Source organism: Charadrius vociferus, unplaced genomic scaffold (assembly GCF_000708025.1).
Source record: "Charadrius vociferus isolate BGI_N301 unplaced genomic scaffold, ASM70802v2 scaffold220, whole genome shotgun sequence".
NCBI classification, from domain to species: Eukaryota; Metazoa; Chordata; class Aves; order Charadriiformes; family Charadriidae; genus Charadrius; species Charadrius vociferus.
In genome coordinates this window covers 144,492-163,977 of record NW_009646506.1, presented here as the reverse complement: position 1 = coordinate 163,977, position 19,486 = coordinate 144,492, and the positions used below count along the sequence as shown (strand labels likewise).

The following is a 19,486-nucleotide window of genomic DNA, read 5'->3' as shown; positions in this document are numbered from 1 at the left end:
CAGATGACACGCTTGCAAGAAGAGTCCCTCCTGGAAGGTCCTCAAAGGTGGCTCAGGAGAATCTTAGCACTGTGGAAATTCGAGCCATGGTAATATTAGCCCTGGGTAGAGCAAGACCTCTGTGTGCCTGTTTTTCCAGCTATGGAAGAGCAGATTAACACTGACCTCCCCTATAAAGTGCTTCTGAGTCCATAGTTGACAAATACTCTATAAAACTAAGCAATATCATTTCTACACTGAGTCCATATAGCAGATGTAGTAGAAGACCACCAAACCAATCCATTTTTGTTACAACAAGCAGACAGCAAAAGCTAAAAATAGCAACTGAAAACATGATAAATCCATGCATTCAGCTCAAAAGGCCAGATCCCAGCTCAGTTCTTTGTAAGGTCTACCAGGAGCTTGAAAACAAACTGTCTCTTACAGAAATGAAAACTTCTCCCCTGTTCCTCCTCACCCATTTTACCTTCTTTGGAGGAGTCACCTGCCAGTGTCATGCAATACCAGTCAGTCTAGATATTAATACAAGGTTGAGACACCAAAGTGTTCAACAGAAGAGACCTTCACATGGTCTTAGCTTTTGCACTGTTACCGAGCGATCACAGATTAGTACTACAAGACAACTAAGGGCACAGGAAGTAAGCAGCAGTACAAACCCATGCATGAAGAAATACTTTGGAAAAAACCCACAAAACTGCCAGAAATCATTGTGATATTTTTGTTAAACCACACGACACACTGCTACGCATTGTGTATTCAGCCTAGCTGCTTACATAGTGATCAGTGTGCAAATCTCCCACAGAAGAGCTAACTAAACTCCGAAACGTGGCACAAATGGCTAAGGCCATGTCAACTTCCCAGTTAAAGAACTTTATATGAGGCAGACTGTATAAACTAGTAGAAGTCAAGTTACCCGATGCAATGTCATGTGACAGCACTGTGGCCTCTACAGAGTACTTTCTCCTATTTTAAACTAATCTCGATTTCAAAGGCCTACAACATTGGACCTTTCTCCCCATGTCATCCACATCAATATCCTCCCAGATTCAAAAAAATACATACAGCTGCTAAAGTCATCATCCAAGCCCATAAATAACTCATAGTCTGTCTTGAAATCGAAAGCCTTGTCCTTCAAGACTTTGTATGTAATCCTGTCCCAAGCCTCATCTCCTGGTCTCATCCACCTCAATGCTTATGCTGCAATTACCGCATAACTGCAATTTTAATATTGTGTCCCCTCCCATCTCCCTAATTCCCTATTTTATTGTTATATGACCCTTGATTGCTTTAACACAAGGTTAGACACCACAGGATTATTTCCATTTTGATGCCACTTCATCCCACTATGATATCAGCCCAATGATATCACCACCACACAGAAGTTTAAAATTCTCAATTATCCTCATATTTATAAGCTACCTGGATGTTAAAGATGACAACAACTTTATGTCTACCCTAAGAAATATGACAGGAAAGCTATTATACAAATTCTCTTTGTGAAACATTGGTCAGTGAAGCCATTTGCCATGCTTGTTTTATGAAAAATGCTAAGACAAAAATATGGTGTCATTTTTTAATAAATGCCAAGAATAGCAAAGAGAAGGGATGATTGGTATTACCACTAACACAGTCAGATAGATTTAATATGACAAGAGTCACAGCATTCTATGAAAATTATAGGTCAACATGAAAAAATTGTATTTTGACCATTCAGAAATGTAAAGACCATTTTTCACCAGTATCTATGTTGTTGGTTGCCAAATACTGTGATACTTTTCCTGTGGAAGTCACACTATTTTTTCCCCTTCCAGGAACGTAATTTAATTTAATAGTGGAGCTCATCGTCACTTTCTGCTCAGTCAGTAGAAACAAAGAACATCCTGTATGAGACAGCAGGCAACACTACTGAACTCAAAATGGATTTAAGGATGCCACAAGTAATAATTCTGTTGCATAATAGTAGCATGAATGCACATTACATAACCCAAAATCGTTTTATTCATCCTGATTGTACTGCTGGCTTTCCTTTCACACTGTAAAGCTTGCTCAAACAGAACACAGAAATTAAAATTATAGTGACTCAGGAAATCCGTGTAAACTGCTACTGCACTCGGTATAAACAACAAGGCAAGAGTGATAGATTTTCCTAGTATGAATAGCTGGAAAATAAAACTGGAGGTGTGGGGAAATCAAATGCGTTCTGATAGAGAAGAATATATTTAGCAGAAGACTGATTCAGATTTTAAAATAAACTGAACTTGAAACATAAGGTATTTTTGTGGAAGAAAAAATATCAAGGAAATATTGTCACATGTTTCATAATAATTACTCTGACCAACCCCTATTGCCAAACTTTTTTAATCTTTTATAAAAGAAAAAGGTTAGCAGTAAGTAAACCATTTTTATGACCACAGCATGAATACATACCTACAGTGCATTATAAACTTCATTTCAATGCATGTGCTCTTTACTACCATTTGTTTTGAAATTAAGAGACATTTTCAATGGCCTGAGTAGAAAAAGCAGTAAGTTAGTGTTTCCTAATACTAAGAGTTACCAGCTTGAACCTTTATGCACTGAAAGAGTCCAAGAATATTAGTTCAATCATTAGTTCAGGCCAAACTGCACTTTTACTATATAATCTAGACATGACAAGGGATTAGGTTATGGAATCTCCTAGGATTCTTCTCTTGTACACATACATATAGAGAAAGGGAGTATCTACACGTGAATACATGTGTGTCTGTATGTACCATACCTGTGATGGCAACATCCTTGTGCTAGTTCTATAGGTATCTTCTTTATGACAAATTCTCCATTTTGTATGACAAACTGCATAAACATATGGCAACTAAACATATTGCATACCTACACAAATTACTGCCTTCTTGTAACTACATCACCCAGCCATTAACCCATCTCTTCAGACACAGCAGAAAGCAGCACGGGTTGCATGAGCTGGCACTGAACCCGCTGCAGACATTTGTATTTCAGTTTAAGAATGCTATGTTGCAGTTGAACTTAAATCCTTAGGCAATGGACACCAATCAAAACACACATATAATTATGTGGAAGTACTGAGTCAGAATGCAAAATAAGTATAGCTTGCAAGTAAAGGGGAAAGAAAGAAAAAAAAAAAAAAAACAAACACCAGGCTGCATGATAAAACAGAAATTGTCCATGTTTACTGTCTGTTAGTTTTTGTTTAGTTTGGGTTTTGGTTGGGTTTGAGTTTTTTTGGTTTGTTATGGGGGGAGGGGAGGGGGGGACGACCACACGACAAGAGGGGACAGGGAAGGTTGTTTTTTAATTACCCATCAGGAGTTAATAGCATACCTCTGTTCTTCTCTGTCTTCCTGATGTTTTCCTGAACAAGACAACTGGTTTTGCACAAAGAAGAATGCAAGCCTCATGGTTTAAGTAAGTGTGCAAGAGTTCATTCACATTTTGTATGCTACAGGGAGCCAGCAGACCAAACGCACAGCCAGAATCAATCTGAAGCACTCAATGGGAGGAATGCAAAAGCTTAAGATCTGACTTCCAAGTGAAATACATTATTGTTACTTATGAAACATTTCCAACAGCAGCACAATGGCTGCCATGTCAAAACACAGGACACCATCCCTTCCCTAAAGGGTTTTTACTCTAAAAATACAAAACGCACCGCAGGTAGAGCCAGAGATTACTACAAACCAAGCAATCAGACAAAAGGATGCGTAGGCATATCTTCATAATCATTTTCTTGTTGCATTTGCATGTAATATTTCAACTAGATTTCAAATGCACCTAGTTAACTAATCTCTATTGCACTGTTTTGTTTTAACAACAGTTAATCAGTTAATCCTGAAGGGCATACTGACTTGTCTTTTGCATCCCAACACCAACAAAGTTTTGAAAGGTTACCAGCCTCATCAAATAACTTTTATCCAGGTGAATACTGTAAACAGCTGAAGGACATTCTGCAGTTGATTTGAGTCAAAACAGAAACTCAATATGATTCAACGCATGCAAGCTTTTATGTAAGCTTATGTGGGGCATAAACTATACATAGGAGGAAATAAATCCCTGGATAGCTCTTTAACATATGACAGTCTGCTTCTGCTTTAGGTTATATAGATACTCAGAAGTTTAGATTATTGATTTTTAAGAGTCAGAAGGAGCCACTGAGATCAGGAAGTCTAAGCTACTACATGAGATATATCACAGGTCTCCAGTTTGAAGCCCAATACCTATGACAATTTGAATACATCTCAAAGCATTCAGTCATTCCAAATTGTTCAATCACTCTGAGATCTTTCAATAGAAAATGCTACTTTATAATAAAAACATGTTGTTTTACTTGCACAAAGAGCCCATGGACTCCCCAGAAAGGAAGAAACAACTATTGACTGGGAGAAAGGTTGAGCCTTCATAAAGAGAAAGACAACTGTACAAAGCAGCTGAGGGGGTGGGAGGGGAAAAGAAAATAATCCTTTAAACTGCTTTCAGAACAAAAAGGTGGGAAGAACATAAAAGGAAAATAGATGAAAGAATAGAATATAATAACAGGATCACTCCGCAAAAGCATTTTAAGTGCCTACACCTTGTTAGTGCCATTGTGGCCCAGTGGCAGCATTGCCAGCTGTAGTCCACAGGCCGCGAGCTGGAGACCCGTGCAGCACTTGACGCCACTGCAACCCACTCCAATACAGCAACCAACTCCATTGAAGAGGCACTCAATGTGGCACACTCCTGGGGCCCTGCTGGAAGATTCTAGGAAGAAGGACATAAACTCTGGTGTCTCATCCTTTCTCTTCACAGGAGGGATTGGAAGAGCCAGGCCTCTGCATCAATAAGCAGCAGAATATATTGCTCTCAAACATTTCAACACTGAAGACTGTACAACAGAGTCACAGGGTATATCAGAAGGATCTTGCCCTGCTACAGAACTTTTCTTGCATGTCCAGCACAGTAGAAGAGTTTTGTCTCTCATAGGTTTGAAACTATACAGTCATATTAAAGCAGAAGTGTCTGCCTCTACACTCCTCAGATCACTAAATCTCAAAATGAATAGTGAGTTTATTACAGGTGAGAAAATCAAACCCCCAGAAGATAAGTTGGTCAGTTCAAGCCACAGGGTGAATGAATACAGAGCACATGACTCCTGACTTGCAGTACCTTTCTAAAGGCAGTATCACAATTGTCCCCAAACTGGTATGACAGGGCTTACATACATAATAATTCATGTGCTTAATATACATGCAGCAAATAGTTTATTATCAGTGAAGATTTCATGTTATTTTTAAGCTATGGGAGACAAGTGGAGCAGCAGCAGCTAAGGGACCACCACAACAAATTTCAGTGGTGTTTGCGGTATGCAATAACTTCTGCACTGATGCAGGGCTGAGCTACACAAAGATGACTGCAAAAATTTGGACATAAATTGGTATTTGGACACAAACTGATGGCAAAGAGGACCAATTAAAAACTCCATCAGACTGCAACCCAGTAACCTGACAGAGCAAAAGGTTAATGAGTGCTACCATGCAAAATAGCAGAACACCTAAGGTAGAGGCTGCCAAAGTTTCATTTTGATTGCCAAAGCTGTTAAAGGGTAGCTACACTCTGATGGGCAACATATGGCTTATGCAGCTAGATGTAGAGAAATGTAAGAGGCCAGCAAAAAAGTCTGTTGAAAGTACTACCCTCAAAGGTCACACCGTGGCACACAGATCAGAGAAAAGATCTGAAGGGTTAGAGTAGGCAGAACATTAAATCTTTCAGCACAATGCTTGGAAGCAGCAACAAAAAGCAAACAATTCTGCAAAGTATAAATAAAGGGTACGATGCAAGTCAAAGGACATTATTCTTCCACTGCATAAAAGGTCTGATGAGACCACATGTAGAGTACCATACTCTGTTCTAGCTGCCTTATTTTTAAAGCGATTATTATGAAGTTGAATGGGGTAAAGCAAAGGGCAACCCACACGATACCTACATTCGCAGAGTCTAAAACAGCAAGGACACAAACTTTTGTTTTACACACAAAAAAAGCAGGATCTGAACACCCAGATTTCTTGCTGACCAGGAGGAGGTTGCAGCACTGCTGAAAAACAGGCCCACGACAAACTCCCACACTATGTTGCAATATGGCCCTGACATCTTCTGGACATTAAAGTTCTCATGATTCTTTTTGCGAGTGCCTGTGTTCAACTTTATTCTGCCTTGTTAAATATTCGCTGCAAACAAATTGAAACCAGAACTTTATAAACAGCAACACATAATAATTGTCATTTTAAACTAAACTGTAGGTTTTTCTCTCTGACAATGGCCAGATGCTATAGAGGAGGGTGAAAAAATAACACCCGTAACACACAGAATAACCAGTCTAAAGGGAGACACTTCTCAAAGGCAGGAGGTGTTTGTTTTATACCTAAAAATCACAAAATGTTATGTCTGGTGTTCAAAATCTCATACAGTATTCATGTATTTGTTATTATTTATTTATATAATTGTCTAATCCTTTCTGAATCATTCTGGACTCAGCAATGAATCCTTCAGGTTAATTACATGCAATGTAAAATTACACATTTCTTCTCCACCCACCCCCACTTTCAAACCCACCGATCACTCCCTGGAGTGTCCCTTCTCCACTCACTGTTTTGAATGCCTTCACTATATCGTCCTATTCATTGCCAGTATTGAGCCTCAATCTTGTGAGGATTTAACAAATGTGCTTATTGTTAAATCTGCACATCAATTGTAGTTGCACCAAGAAGCACATTTAACAGTCCTCACATATTAAGTGTCTCCAAATGCCAGCAATCCTTTCCCATCTGTGGATCCCTTTACTAGTTCCCTTGTCTTTGAGATGAGGGAACAAGCGAGGTGCTACTGTAATCTCCTTAGTAGTATTTTCTAAGCATCAATTCATTCCCCACTTAAGCTTAATATTTGAGCTTGCTTTTGCAACTGCTGTTGCATGGTAGGCAAATGCTTCCACAGAACTCTGGACTCTCATAAGCCCAGGTCTTCCCCCCAAGTGGTTTTAATTAACTCACTTCTGGTCCTCAATGGTTTCAGTGTGCTGCTGTGCTTTGTTAAGCAGCTGCTCCTTGTGGCACATATGCCACATGTGGAGAAGATATCCATGTGATAACATTATAAAGCCACTAAATAAATATTACCATGCAAATTTGACAGCTAATCCATCTCCCCCAGAACTTTTTCTAATGCTTCAACTTCTTTGGCTGCCTCAAAAAATAGCCTTTTTAAAGTCACAGTGTCCCGGAAATACTTTTTTCTCCTCTCTTCCCCACCTCTTCAAACAAAGGGGAACTCTACCAACTCCCAGGAAACAGCACTGCTACTGAGGTTTAAGCCCCACCCAAATCATACTTTTGTACTATGTTACATTACAACATATTTCACATAGTCTGTCTGGTGAAAATTTGTGGCCATGCTTTGAAATTTATGTGGATGAAAGATGCTATAAGAATGCAAGATCACTATCATTTCACTTGGACGTGTTTTTACTTTCCTTACGGTCCCTAAATTATTGGTGGCATGGTACTGAACTGAACTGTATTTGTGCAGGTGCAGCTGTATTCAAGCACTAGCAGGAGTTCATTTTGGTCCAAGGTAGGGTGACTTCAATAAACAGTAAGTGGATTTCTATGTCCAAAACACATTATTCCTCACTATAGCTTTAAAACTATAAAAACCCCAACCAAACCAAAAAATTCCACATTCACATACATCTCAATAAAATTCTTATTCCAGAAAGTGTAAAAACATAAAGCAGATTTTATAGTGTGGCCCTAAATGTAAACCTACATGCTGGTGTACCACCCATGAAGAACTACAAGTCACTTCTCATAAAGTGAGAACACAAAAATAGGGCATTTTGGGGGCGAATCAAGGGCAAAAAGTGTTCTGGAAACCTGCAGGGGCAAACCACGACAACTCCCTGAAGACAACTACTGGTCAGCTGCTTAGTCCTTTAAGAAGGAGGTCTAGACGTGTATGTGTTAACTGAGAGGAGACAGAGAAAAGTATGCAAATAAAACATATCAGAGTATCATCCCAGTGTTCAAAGAATGGTCTATCAACCTGGGACACATCCACTGGATAAAGGCAGCTTTGCTGCTGTCTGAGCAACCTACTAAGTCCAAATGCAGGAGGGACACTGTTTTTCTGGTGTCTAAAAAAGAGAGATCTTATGCATAAAGATAATGTTTTACAATCTCTGATACTATCTTACTGGGGTGATAAACAACAGTAAGGCATCACACACATTTTGCCTCTGGTTTACAAAGTACTACACACTGGCTACAGAAAGACAAGGAAGAACAGGATTCACACTGAGTTAGCATTCATCTACCCCTTTCATACAAGGAAACCCCATTTTCTTCAAGGGGCTAGGCCATGATCTGATCACTTTGCGCTCATTTCTTCACACAGCTGTACCCCCTTACAGTGCTGGCTACAGGAAGCTATATATTTAGAAAATAGATTGCTACAGTAGTAGTAAAAGATGCAAGTTCAAAGCATGCATTTACACACTGTCACTAAACGTATTTTTAATTAGCTTTACCAAGGCTAAATTTAAATCCAAGCGTGACTAACATGCTCGCAATGCTTCAGCCTGTTTCTAAAATGAAAACATCAAAACCAAAACTGTAAAACTAATGGTTTCTCCAGGGCTATTCTCTTTACAGCATCTCAGTCCAGTTCATATGCTGCTTCTCCCAGGCTTTCCGATGACACATAGCCACATTCCTTGCCAACACTTCTTTAACCCAACAAGTGACCTAGATCTTCTAGCATTCAGAAAGAAAATGCCAGTTTCTTTGCAGAGCAATCTGATTTTTGTTGTTGTTGTTGTTGTTATTCCTTTCACTTATTTATTCTTGAGAAAGCAAGCAAGATAACATTCGGTGATGTTACCAGCAAGACAGTTAAGACCCTATAATTCAGGGAGAACCTCTACAATCCAAGAAGTAGAGTTTAAAAAGACAGGATCCTGGCTACTGGAGGAATTCCCAGTGGAGATCAATTGTAGTACAGGATGTCATTATATTCCTACATGTCACAGGTAAATTGAAAGCATGCCAAACACAAGTTTTCATACATAAGCAAGCTGGCTATGAGATTTCCAAAATGCAGTCACACGCAACCAGTGCAAAACCAGAACAGTGCAGTGTCCAGCAACTTTTGCTCAAGAGGCCTCCCTGACCTCTTGCTGTTCCACTTTATATAACAATTATTAGCAAGAGATGTCTCTGCACAGCCCTGTAGGAAGGGAGGCTGCCTGTGTCACTCTCCCTAGTTCCGTGTGGCCTCACAGGAGTATCGTACAGCCTTAACTCAGTGTTAATAACACCTCAAGATTAAAGCACTGCCGTCCTGACACCCTTTGACAGCTTGGAATGGGAAGTTTTAAACTCAACTGAGAGCATGATACTGTGCTACAAAGTCAGGTACCCTTCTCATCATGCATTTTGTATTTGGAACTGGGAAAGTAAAAGACTAACATTTCAGGCTTCCATTTGAAAACTCATAATAAGCTCAGGTTTCATTTTTAAGTGTCTGTTCCACACATAGCCTCTATTACCCAGCTGATGACTGCATCGAAGAGTGCTACTTAGGATATCCCTGGAGCAGAGATCTGTGCCTGAACCAGGAAGCAAGGAGAAAAATATTCCATAAGAAGTCATTAATGAGTGCTATGATGCTATGGTACTATTATGCCCGCAACTGAAGGAAAGGATAGGAGGAAAGAGCCTTCTCAAAACCAAAAGGCAAGCTGAATGAGATGTCAAGGCTTTCTTTTTGATAACTATGCACCTGTCTACAGACATAATCATTCAGTTCCCTCTGAAATCTTCTTTGTGGGTCTCCAGCAGTTGAGAGGCATCTTCCACCATGCAAAATCAACATGAGCACACCTCATCTTTCTTCCTTCTCCATCTCCAAGACAGTTCCTCAGAGAAGACAGCATTCAGAGCAGACAATAGTGCAACCCAGTTTCTGTAGGGAAGCCTGTCAGCTCCTTGGGAACTGCTTTTCTGTTTCTGCCAAACATACGGTCAGAACGACACCCTGGCTTTGGTCTGGGTGGTTGGGACAGGCTGCAAGAACCTGATTCCAAAGAGTCTGATTTAGCCAAAAGGGACCAACATATGCTATAAATCAAGAGACAAAACAGCAAGCTGCAGCAAAGACAAAGATCAGCCAAGCCCTTGCCTGCTGGTTGCACAGGAAACTACACTTGACCAGAACATCTAGGACCTAAGAGTAAGATAAAAAAAGAGATCACAGAGCTGGCTTAGAGGGGCATATGGGAGGGCAGGAGCAGGCTCAGAGAAAATTTGAGGTTTTTCATGTTCCAAAAATGTTGATAGTTCCAAGCACCATTTGAACCTCAAACCATATTTAGGACACCAGTTTTGGAAAGAAAAAAAATCCAAACTAAAACTTATTTTCTGACTTATTATTCAAGTGAAAAGAAGGTTATGTCCTAGGTCCAAAGTGGGATACAGAGTAGTTAGACTTTTTTGTAATGTTTTTCTGACTGAACTCTCCAACACAAGCTTCCTGCCAATGTATGTGACTGCAGCGGTGTTTAGAAGCCAAACTTGCAGTCATATGCAATATGCAGTTGAGACAATCATTCAAAATTAGGTTTCAAAACACCACAAAACTCTCAGAAAAAGTAGTTATCAAATAATATCCATGTTAAGAAGTCACAGAAGTATTTAATGACTGATTTGGTACTGTTTGGCTTTTCCCCTTTCAGAGTTTTGAAGGTATTTAAAGCACCCTTCTACAGCAGTTCATTTTTAGTTTTGGAAGAACACGTTCTGCTATACACCCAGTGTTATGGCATTGAAGACACCTTGAGACAAAAAGTTTTGCATCAGTCCCTACCTGAAATTTAGGAATGGTCAAAAAAAAAAAAAAAAAAAAAAAAGGCAAGCAGAAAGAAAAAAATATGGATCTAAAATCTGCTGTAGACATGTAACTAATGGTTAACTAAACTAGGCAGCACTGGCCATGAGGGAACATAGTTATCTGGATATCCAAAACTCAAAGGAAGAGCAGTCTGTGTCATCCTTCAGTAGGGCAAGAAACTCGATGCTTGAGGACTGGCTCTGAAAGCTTAGCAATCTCTTAAGATGTAGAGATACAGTCTCTAAAGGCTTCCTCTGGTACACAGAGGCTTGGGGGAACTCCTGTTCCTGGCTGCATTTCCTGTGACCTGCCCCAGTAAAAACTCCAGAGGCAGAGTGCAGGTCTCTTCCTCACTCCTTCCCAGATAAAGGATTATGATAGGAAAACATCTGCAGGCATCAGGGAGCACCTCCTGTCTCAAAGACTTATTCCTCACTGCTTCCCTCAGATTTCTCAAGTGCCCAACCCTCCCTAACCCTTGGAAAGGTGAGATAAAGCACTCTAGCTGGTTAACAGGGAGGTCTACAAAAGTCACTTCATAGCATTTTAAAAACCCTTGTTTGCTTTTCATTTTTGTAATCTTCATGTTGATCTGCCCATGCCACACCCATGCCTTTCACTGCTCCTTTTCTGTGGCACTGCATCTGCTCTATTCTTCTTATACCACTGTCTGCCCTCCTCCAGTTCCACACCAACATTTTCTAACACCTCTCTGTTACATTTCTGCATCCACTTCTCCATATTCCACTTCCCAGTGTGTGTTCAGACATCTGCACAAACAAGGCACTCTCTTCATCCACCTCCTCCCCTCCCTGCTGTACTCCTCACTGCCACCAGCCCTTCTCTCACTGCCTTTAGAACAACAACTTCAAATCTGAAATTTGACAGCAACCTCTACCTCACGTTCTGGTCTCTCCAGCAGCCGCAGAGACTAGCACCACTGCCTACCTTAAATTTACCTTATAATCCTCTTCACCACCTGATCCAGCTCCAATGTTGGTGCTGTTGAATTCTTTGCTTCCTTCACTCCTGCTGGATCACCACTCCACTATCTCATTGCTCTGACGATTTGAAACTTTCTTCTAATTTCTAACAACTTATACACCACTCTATAGATGGTGTGAATGGTTCTTTTCCCTCCCTTGTGCTTACTTTGCAGGTTTTTTTTTTTATAGGTATTAATTGCATACTCCCTAAACCTTCATTTTGTTAACCTAACTAAGCTATAGTCTTCAGATTATAATCAGGCATATTCATAATTTTCTTGATGATCCCAAAAAGCCCTCTCCTGTCTTCCTTCCAGTTTAAATCAACTTTCTCAAAAATGACCAGAATTAGAGATTGTGAGCCAGGACACTCTACAAGGGGGTTCACGCTTCTCATCTCTTCTGGCAATAATCTGAAATAACTGAGCATCACGTTTGCCTTTTCTGTTTTGCATCATGCTGGTGTCTCACGTATCCTGTGATTGACTAATACACCGAAAGCTGGAAGGGTGTATAGGGAATTTCTATAGCAGAAATTATTTTAGTTCGTTCACAAACATGCCTTTGCATTCTGTGCTTCCTTATTTCAACCCACTTCTGTAACAGCAATCCTGAATGTCAGCCTGTAGGATATTTCCATCCTTCAGGTGTTTTCTTCCTCTGCCAGACCATCAGATTTTGTCAGCATGCTTCTGTTTTTATGTCACTGACCCTAATGAACACATGACAGCAGTTCAGTCGCAAGACTGACCCATGTAGACCTCCCGTAGGCACCTGTCTCCAGACCAAAAGTCCCTCTTTCAGCTTGAGCTGCAGCAGCAGCTCTTCTTCAACAGGTCCTTCACCTACCTTATAATTCCTCAGCCTCTCCAGAGACTAACTTTTTTGAGTGATTTCAAAAGCAGACTTTCAAACAAATAGATTAAACCCACAGCCTTTTTAAATCCAGAAGATGAGTTATCTTCGCAAGACAAATATCTCCTACCTACCTGGACCACACCTCCCCCACGCCAAATGAAGGCACTACTGTTGTTCTCAAGTCATACAATGTCATTTCTCACTTGACAGATGAATTAAAACTCCCTGCTGCTCAACTATCATTTCATACACAAGTTCCTTTGTAGTTCTGGCCTGGACACTACCAGCTGCCCAGTGTGGGCACACATCAAGCTCTTAGGCAAAGACAAAACAAAGACATGTGAAAGCACCATATGCCGTCATTACCAACTTCCAGGTTCATCTTTGTCATCTTTATAGAAAATAGGCAAAAATTTATTTAGTTTTTTGGGTTATATGTAGATTAACTTTAATTCCTATCTCATTCTGTCTGTGAAGCATACATTTTTTTGCTGTTCTTATATGGCTGGCAAACCTTTAGCTGTTTGTTTTCATTTGCTTTGTAAGGCTTGACTTTTGGCAACTCTTATTTGAACTCTTAGATGCAGCTTTTTCTGCTGACAAGAGCTTTTCTCTATTTGTCAAAACCTAATTCCTACCAAAAAAAAAAAAAAAGAAAAAAATTAGATTATTATTCCTTCTTCTTCTGAAGAAAACTTCTGAAAGTTTTTTCCCCTTGTCCAAACTAGAAGTCATTTGCTGTTTTGACTCACATACTTCCAAGTTCACACATTCAACTATCTGAACTTCCTACTCCACTTGATTTCACAAATACTTCCCAGAGTTTCCAAGTGTACCACTGTAAAGCTAAGCATCTCACAGATCTACTCTACTTACCTTTCTAGAAAATGTAATCATGTCCTGAAAACAAATTTAAGGTAAACCCTGCTGACACAGCATCACCTCCTATGGGATCAGTTATATCTGATGAAGGAATGAGCTGGCAATAGTATCTACTGCTGTGGTTCAATTCTTGTCAGTTGCCAAGACCATTCACCTATCCAGATCACCTTAAACCACTCCCTTACTTGCCCCTTTGTTATTTATACGGTCATTCATTTTCTTCCTGCCTTATTGTCTTACACCATTCATTCTTTTCTCTTTCCATCACTGTAAGGCCCATTCTACTAGCCCCTAGTCCTGGTGCATCTTCAGTGTATGGCTATACTAGCATTTGGCACAAACACAACAACTAGGCCAATTGCCTTCACTAGAAAGGCCTTTTTTCTGTCCCCTCTTTCTCCAATTTTGTCAACTCCTTAGTCGAGCAATTCCAGTATTTCAACTTGATCTCATTCCACATCTGCAGTCCCAGCTCCTCAAATTTTTCAGCCCTTGTAAATCCTTGCAAGGGACCCCTTGAACAGTTCTCATTTCTACCATTTAACAAGTGCAGAAGTTTCTTTCCTGTGGTCCTCCTCTGATTCTTTCACTTGTCCAGTGGATCAAATCCCACCTCATACTGCTTTCTCTTGTACCATTTGCCTTCCATAGTCCCATCACTCTCCTATTAAAAATCTCTTTCAGTCTCTCACCTCTTAATCATTCTCCCCATCTCTCCACTTCTCTACCTGCTGCTTTTTCCTTTGTCTTTCTACTAACTGTTTACTTTTTAGTTTACTATTTACAATAAATCACTGGAGTTCACCTTTTCCATTGCCATTCATACTCCGTCAGCATAGTGCTCCTGGCAACAGAAATTCAGGTGTTTAGCAGCTGATCTACTTTTACAGCCACTGCTTTACTGTTTTTACCTGCTTCTGGCTACAGTATGATTCAGCTTGTCTCTGTTTTCATTTCATGGGTACCTGGCTGTCAGTTCAAGATCAAAAAACCCTACAGAACTCTAAACTTTTCACCTGCCTTTTCTGCTTTGTTGCCTTTTCTTCATGGACAATAGCATCATCCTGTTTGACACCTAGGGTGCCAGCCTCCCTATGGGCTGTCTTTGCATCTTCAGAGGTAAGCTGAGTCTCATTTTGCAGGTTCTTTCTGTGTCATAGTTTTAAAATACAACCTTCTCTTTCTAGCCACATCATTAAAATTCCTTGCTGCACTCTCAAACCTTCTATTCCAGTTACCGATATGCCTTTTTCTCTAGCCTGACGTAATGCCATTCAAAATGGTGCTGAATGTCTACTCAAAAGCCTGCTGCAGAAAACATTCTCCTCACCCCCTCTTTTAAGCATGCCACCCATATATACAAATCTCTACTTCTCCATCCTTCTCTCTCACAAAGAAGTTTGGCCACGTGTCTCAGTTTCCGTGGCCTTCGTGGCTTGTTCCCAATCTCTACATCATCTCTCTCAAGGTCCTAGAGACACCAAAACCCACTTTATTTTCAAAAAAAAGCCTTCGTGCTTTCTTGTGTTGAACCTATTGTGCTTGGGAGGTATTCTCTCCCAATGTCTCCATAAGTTTCATTTGAGTTTGATGGGTTTTTTTAAGACTCTCCATTGCCTTGATGTCTACAAATAACTTGAGAAAAAACAGACCAAAAAATTGATACCACTGCCTTGGATTCCAATCATCAGCTAAGACAACATATGTGTACAGACAAGCCTCATTTGATGCTTATTCTGTAAGTTCTTTTTAGTCAGGATAGTGCTTTTGTCTATCACAATACTAAGCTACTACTAGGGCTTTTAATATTTCATAATACTGTAGTGCCTAAAGTCTTAAGCTTCACTAAATATTTAGTGACTAAGTATTTAGTGACAAAACCAGTAGCAATTATTGGCATCCTTTGAAGTCTACTTAAATTTAAAGCTAAGAAATTTGGTGTTTATACAAATGCTTCACACTTTTGAAAGTTATGGAACTGCTGATGACTGCATAAGTCACAGCCTGTTTGGTTTTTGTTCTTGTATTAATTGTAGAATTTTGAAACACAAGAGAGACACTTCTGTATTTAAATAGGGAAGTGTTTATCGTGCTTAAGCTGTAATCTTATGATTGGCTTTTAAACAGACCATTGTCTCATAACAGGGCCAACCATTCAAGAACCCTGGATGGGTTCTTAGGATAAAGAGTTTTAAGAAAGGTTTGTTAGACTTCTCAAAACATAACAGATCTAGGTTCAGTCACTTACTGGTATCTGTACAAGAGAGTATTTAAGCAAGATTTCAAGCTGCTCAGTAATTAAAGGAATTGGTAATAAATCCCAACACACTCAGAATAAATAAGACCTTTTCTATTCCTTTCAATGTATGTTCCATGAAATTTTCAGTTAGATCTGCATCACACTTTTCAGCTGAAAAGCCTCCAAATCACTTTACAAATGCAGCATCACTAAGAACTGACCACTATGGAACTGCTGGATCAAACCTCTGCTCTGATATCACACAATATTTAATAGCCACATCCAACATCGAGGTTTTAAAAGACTTGGGCTTTTCAAGTCACAAGGAACTTCGCCTGCACCAATAAACCACCGTAAGCTCAGTGCCTCAGAGGAGGTCAAACCGCTAAGTAGACCTTAGGACACAAACTGACACTGAAAAAGTAACTTTTTAAAAGTAAAGTCACTCATGCAAATAATTAGTAACAGAGTTACTATATTTGTTACAATGAAGGCTCAATACTTGCTGATGTACAAATAGGTTGTTCACATACTCTTCAGTTGACCTTGAGCCTTCAACCTAAGCCTGACTTAGAGCACCATCAAAAAATTAAGACCAAAATTGATAAATCCAACAGCTTAATTTAGTGCTATGACTTTCAAAGCATAGAAAAAAAAAATTAACATCATAAATCCCTATAAACTCCAGATTAAAAAAAAAAGTCACCTGATGACAATTATAAAACAGACAGTTATGCTTTTCAAGGCAAAACTGCTGGCAGCAGGGATAGCTATTCATAAATAATGTTCTGGGTTAGAGGCTATTTATTGACTTTAGAACCACAGTAAAGCCATTAATAAAACAAGATCACAAAAAGAGCTTAAAATATTTTATGTTCTGAAAAGCTTAAGGGAAAAAAACAGCCCATATGTTTAAAAATATTTTTAAATAATATGCATGAGATTTTTTGCTCATGAAAGACAGCAGCCTGGAAGCTGAAGTCACCAATTTATACCCGGAACAGGTGCAGACTTCTGACACACTGCCTCCTTCCCCACAAACAGGGCTCGATTCTGACCTGAAAAAACTAACACTAGCCACAGAAAGCCAAAAGTCACCTCCGTGACTTTGCAGTCCCTTGTCCTCCTGTTAAGATCGGCACCATCAGCTGTGGTGATGATCTCAGGAACACATATGCACTCTTCCTTTGAGAATATGACCAAGAGCTGGCAAACTCCTTCCACGTATAAGGAACAACACAGCTGAAAGAGGATAAAATTCTGCATTTCTAAAGTACATTTATGGGACACAGACACATTCAGAATGATCTCCACCTCTTACAGAAAACCACCAGCCGGGAAATTTAAAGGAGCTCAAAAGTACTTTCTAATATTTTTCCTGGTAAAAAAAAGGAGGCAGAGATGGGAAACCTGCCACTCAGCGGAAGTGGATTTTAAATTATCTGTTCTGATTAGAACTCCATATACTTCTTGGAAACATGGGAAGGGGAGATTCTAAGCACTATCAGGGTAGAGTTTGCTTATCTTTCTTGACTGTGGTTTCAGCACGGCTGTATTGCTTTATGTCATGGAACTTCACAAGAAAATGTTTTGATATAAGTCTCAGGGCAGTTTTAAAAGTCTTTAAAATACCAACCTGGACACTACATCAAACCAAGTTCTTATATTATTATCTTTGATCCTAAAGAAAATATATAAACATAACAAAGTAATATGAAAGTTATAGCCACCTCCTGAAGATCTGGCTCAAACTGCCACAGCTGCACTGATTCCAGTGAAGTGAGGACATTTTATATCAGCTGGGGACTTGGCCTGACAAAGGTGAAGGCACTCAGCAGCATGCCAAATTGAGTGCGTGTGCATTTAAGCTCCTTTTACTCACCGCTAAAGCCTTCATGCTTTGAAACAGACCTTTGAAAAACAGTACAGAGCTGTAATTCTTGCAGAAATGCAGACAATTAGTTTCTCATCTGGCTGAGAGAGCAATGCAAAAGTAAGACTCAAACCTACATTCATGTAAGTTTTGAGGAAGTTTCTGCTAACTTTTGGGATAGCTTCATTAGTCAAAACACTAAGACTATTTGTTTGGGAGAACTGAGATAGGTTCCTAACAGCAGAAATGGGCTATAGCCCAGTCTGAAATAACTGTTAAATGTTCAGCTTCTCAGGTCATAAGCTAAGATCCTTATTTCTGCACTAAGTATCATCTGATCCATGGCCACAGCTGGGCAAATCTTTTTTACATGTCAAGAAAAGAGGAAGAGTCAACACAAGGAGAGAGTTATTTCTGATGACCCAGAGAGACAACTTCAGTATTTTGGTTTGGTTAATTGGTTGGTTTTTAAATAGTGAGAGCAGTCAGTGTTAAAAGTTAATATCACAACGATTTGTGTGGAATTCAGCTCCCTGGAGCGGGCTCCAAAGTCCATGAGCAGCCTTCCAAAATGGCACCGCGTCAGCCTTACTTACCCCTAGCCATCTTGCTCCTTTGTTGGCAGCCTGCTGAATCTGCACTCTTTTCAGGGTGACATTGTAAACAGCTCCATCTTCCACCTCTTCACCCCCGTCCTGAATTGTGGTCTGCCAGGAAAAGGGGAAACAAAAAAAAATAAGAGAGAGAAAGGAACGTTTTCCCTCTTCTGCTAACCACAATCTATACCAGGTGCTCTACTGCTTCATGCAGAGCTGAAGGCAGAAGATGGGCTACGCAAAGTAAATACAACAATCAAAGCAATACAGGATACTTTTAGACTGAGGGAACACTGGAGATATTCTTGGCAAGTTGTCCTTTCCTGTGGTATCAAGATACCCTGACTTTCCATTTAACTATTTTTCCTAGACTAGCACATATTTTAAATAGTTGTATAAAGTCTTTTCTAAGGAAATAGTTTGGTTTTGATTAGCAGTCTTCTCTTCACTCTCCCTCCCCCCTTTTCTGAAGCAATTAATCTCTTTGGCCTTTCATTTATGGAAGGAATTGCACTTTTTAAAACCGTTGAATTACTTAGGCAGACAGCCTTTAAACTTTGACGATAACAAGCATTTAAAATAGAGCAACCCTTTATTTCTTTTGACAGGAGGGATCTAAAGCGCTTGTGGTTTGCCTTTCCAAAACCTATTATTTCAAGCTACAAAAAACTTTGCAGAGTCGAGGCTTTAAAACTCACAAATAATAGAAAGCGGATGAGAAAAAAAGAAGTGCAACGTCTTCCAAACTTTAACAGAACATGTGCTGCAATGACTCCTCATTTCCTAGATTATTAGCAATACAAAAGAACGCAATCCGCTGCAAAGCAGACAGACAACATGCATCTGAATTTCTCCAAAGAGACTCGTTTAACTTCCCTCTCAGGAGCACTCCCTTCATCCTCCCCGTGTCAGGCACACACACACACAGTTACTCGTGAAGATAAGCATCACTCGGAAGCGAGGAAGAGCAGAGAGGCTCCGGGAAGCAGCGGGCGGCGCGCCCGGCCACCCCGCGGACACCGGCACCCCGCAGGCAGGGGAAGGGGAGGGGGGGACGGGACACCCGGTTACCATTTTAGCTTTCCACAGCAATTTCATTCTCGATGCCTTCCCGGGC

At 40.0% G+C, this 19,486-nt stretch overlaps 1 protein-coding gene across 2 annotated transcripts in view; it reads right to left on the bottom strand.

Moving 5' to 3' along the window:
- The window catches only part of RGL1 (ral guanine nucleotide dissociation stimulator-like 1), a 78,290-nt gene extending 58,823 nt beyond the window's left edge, over nucleotides 1–19,467 (bottom strand). For both annotated transcript variants that reach the window (XM_009884313.1, XM_009884322.1), the window contains exons 1-2: nucleotides 19,441–19,467; nucleotides 18,370–18,480 (exon numbers count right to left, since the gene is read on the bottom strand). In XM_009884313.1, the coding sequence (XP_009882615.1) occupies nucleotides 18,370–18,480; nucleotides 19,441–19,467 (138 nt within the window). The remainder of the gene's footprint in view (nucleotides 1–18,369; nucleotides 18,481–19,440) is intronic.
- Between the last annotated feature and the right edge of the window lie 19 nt (nucleotides 19,468–19,486).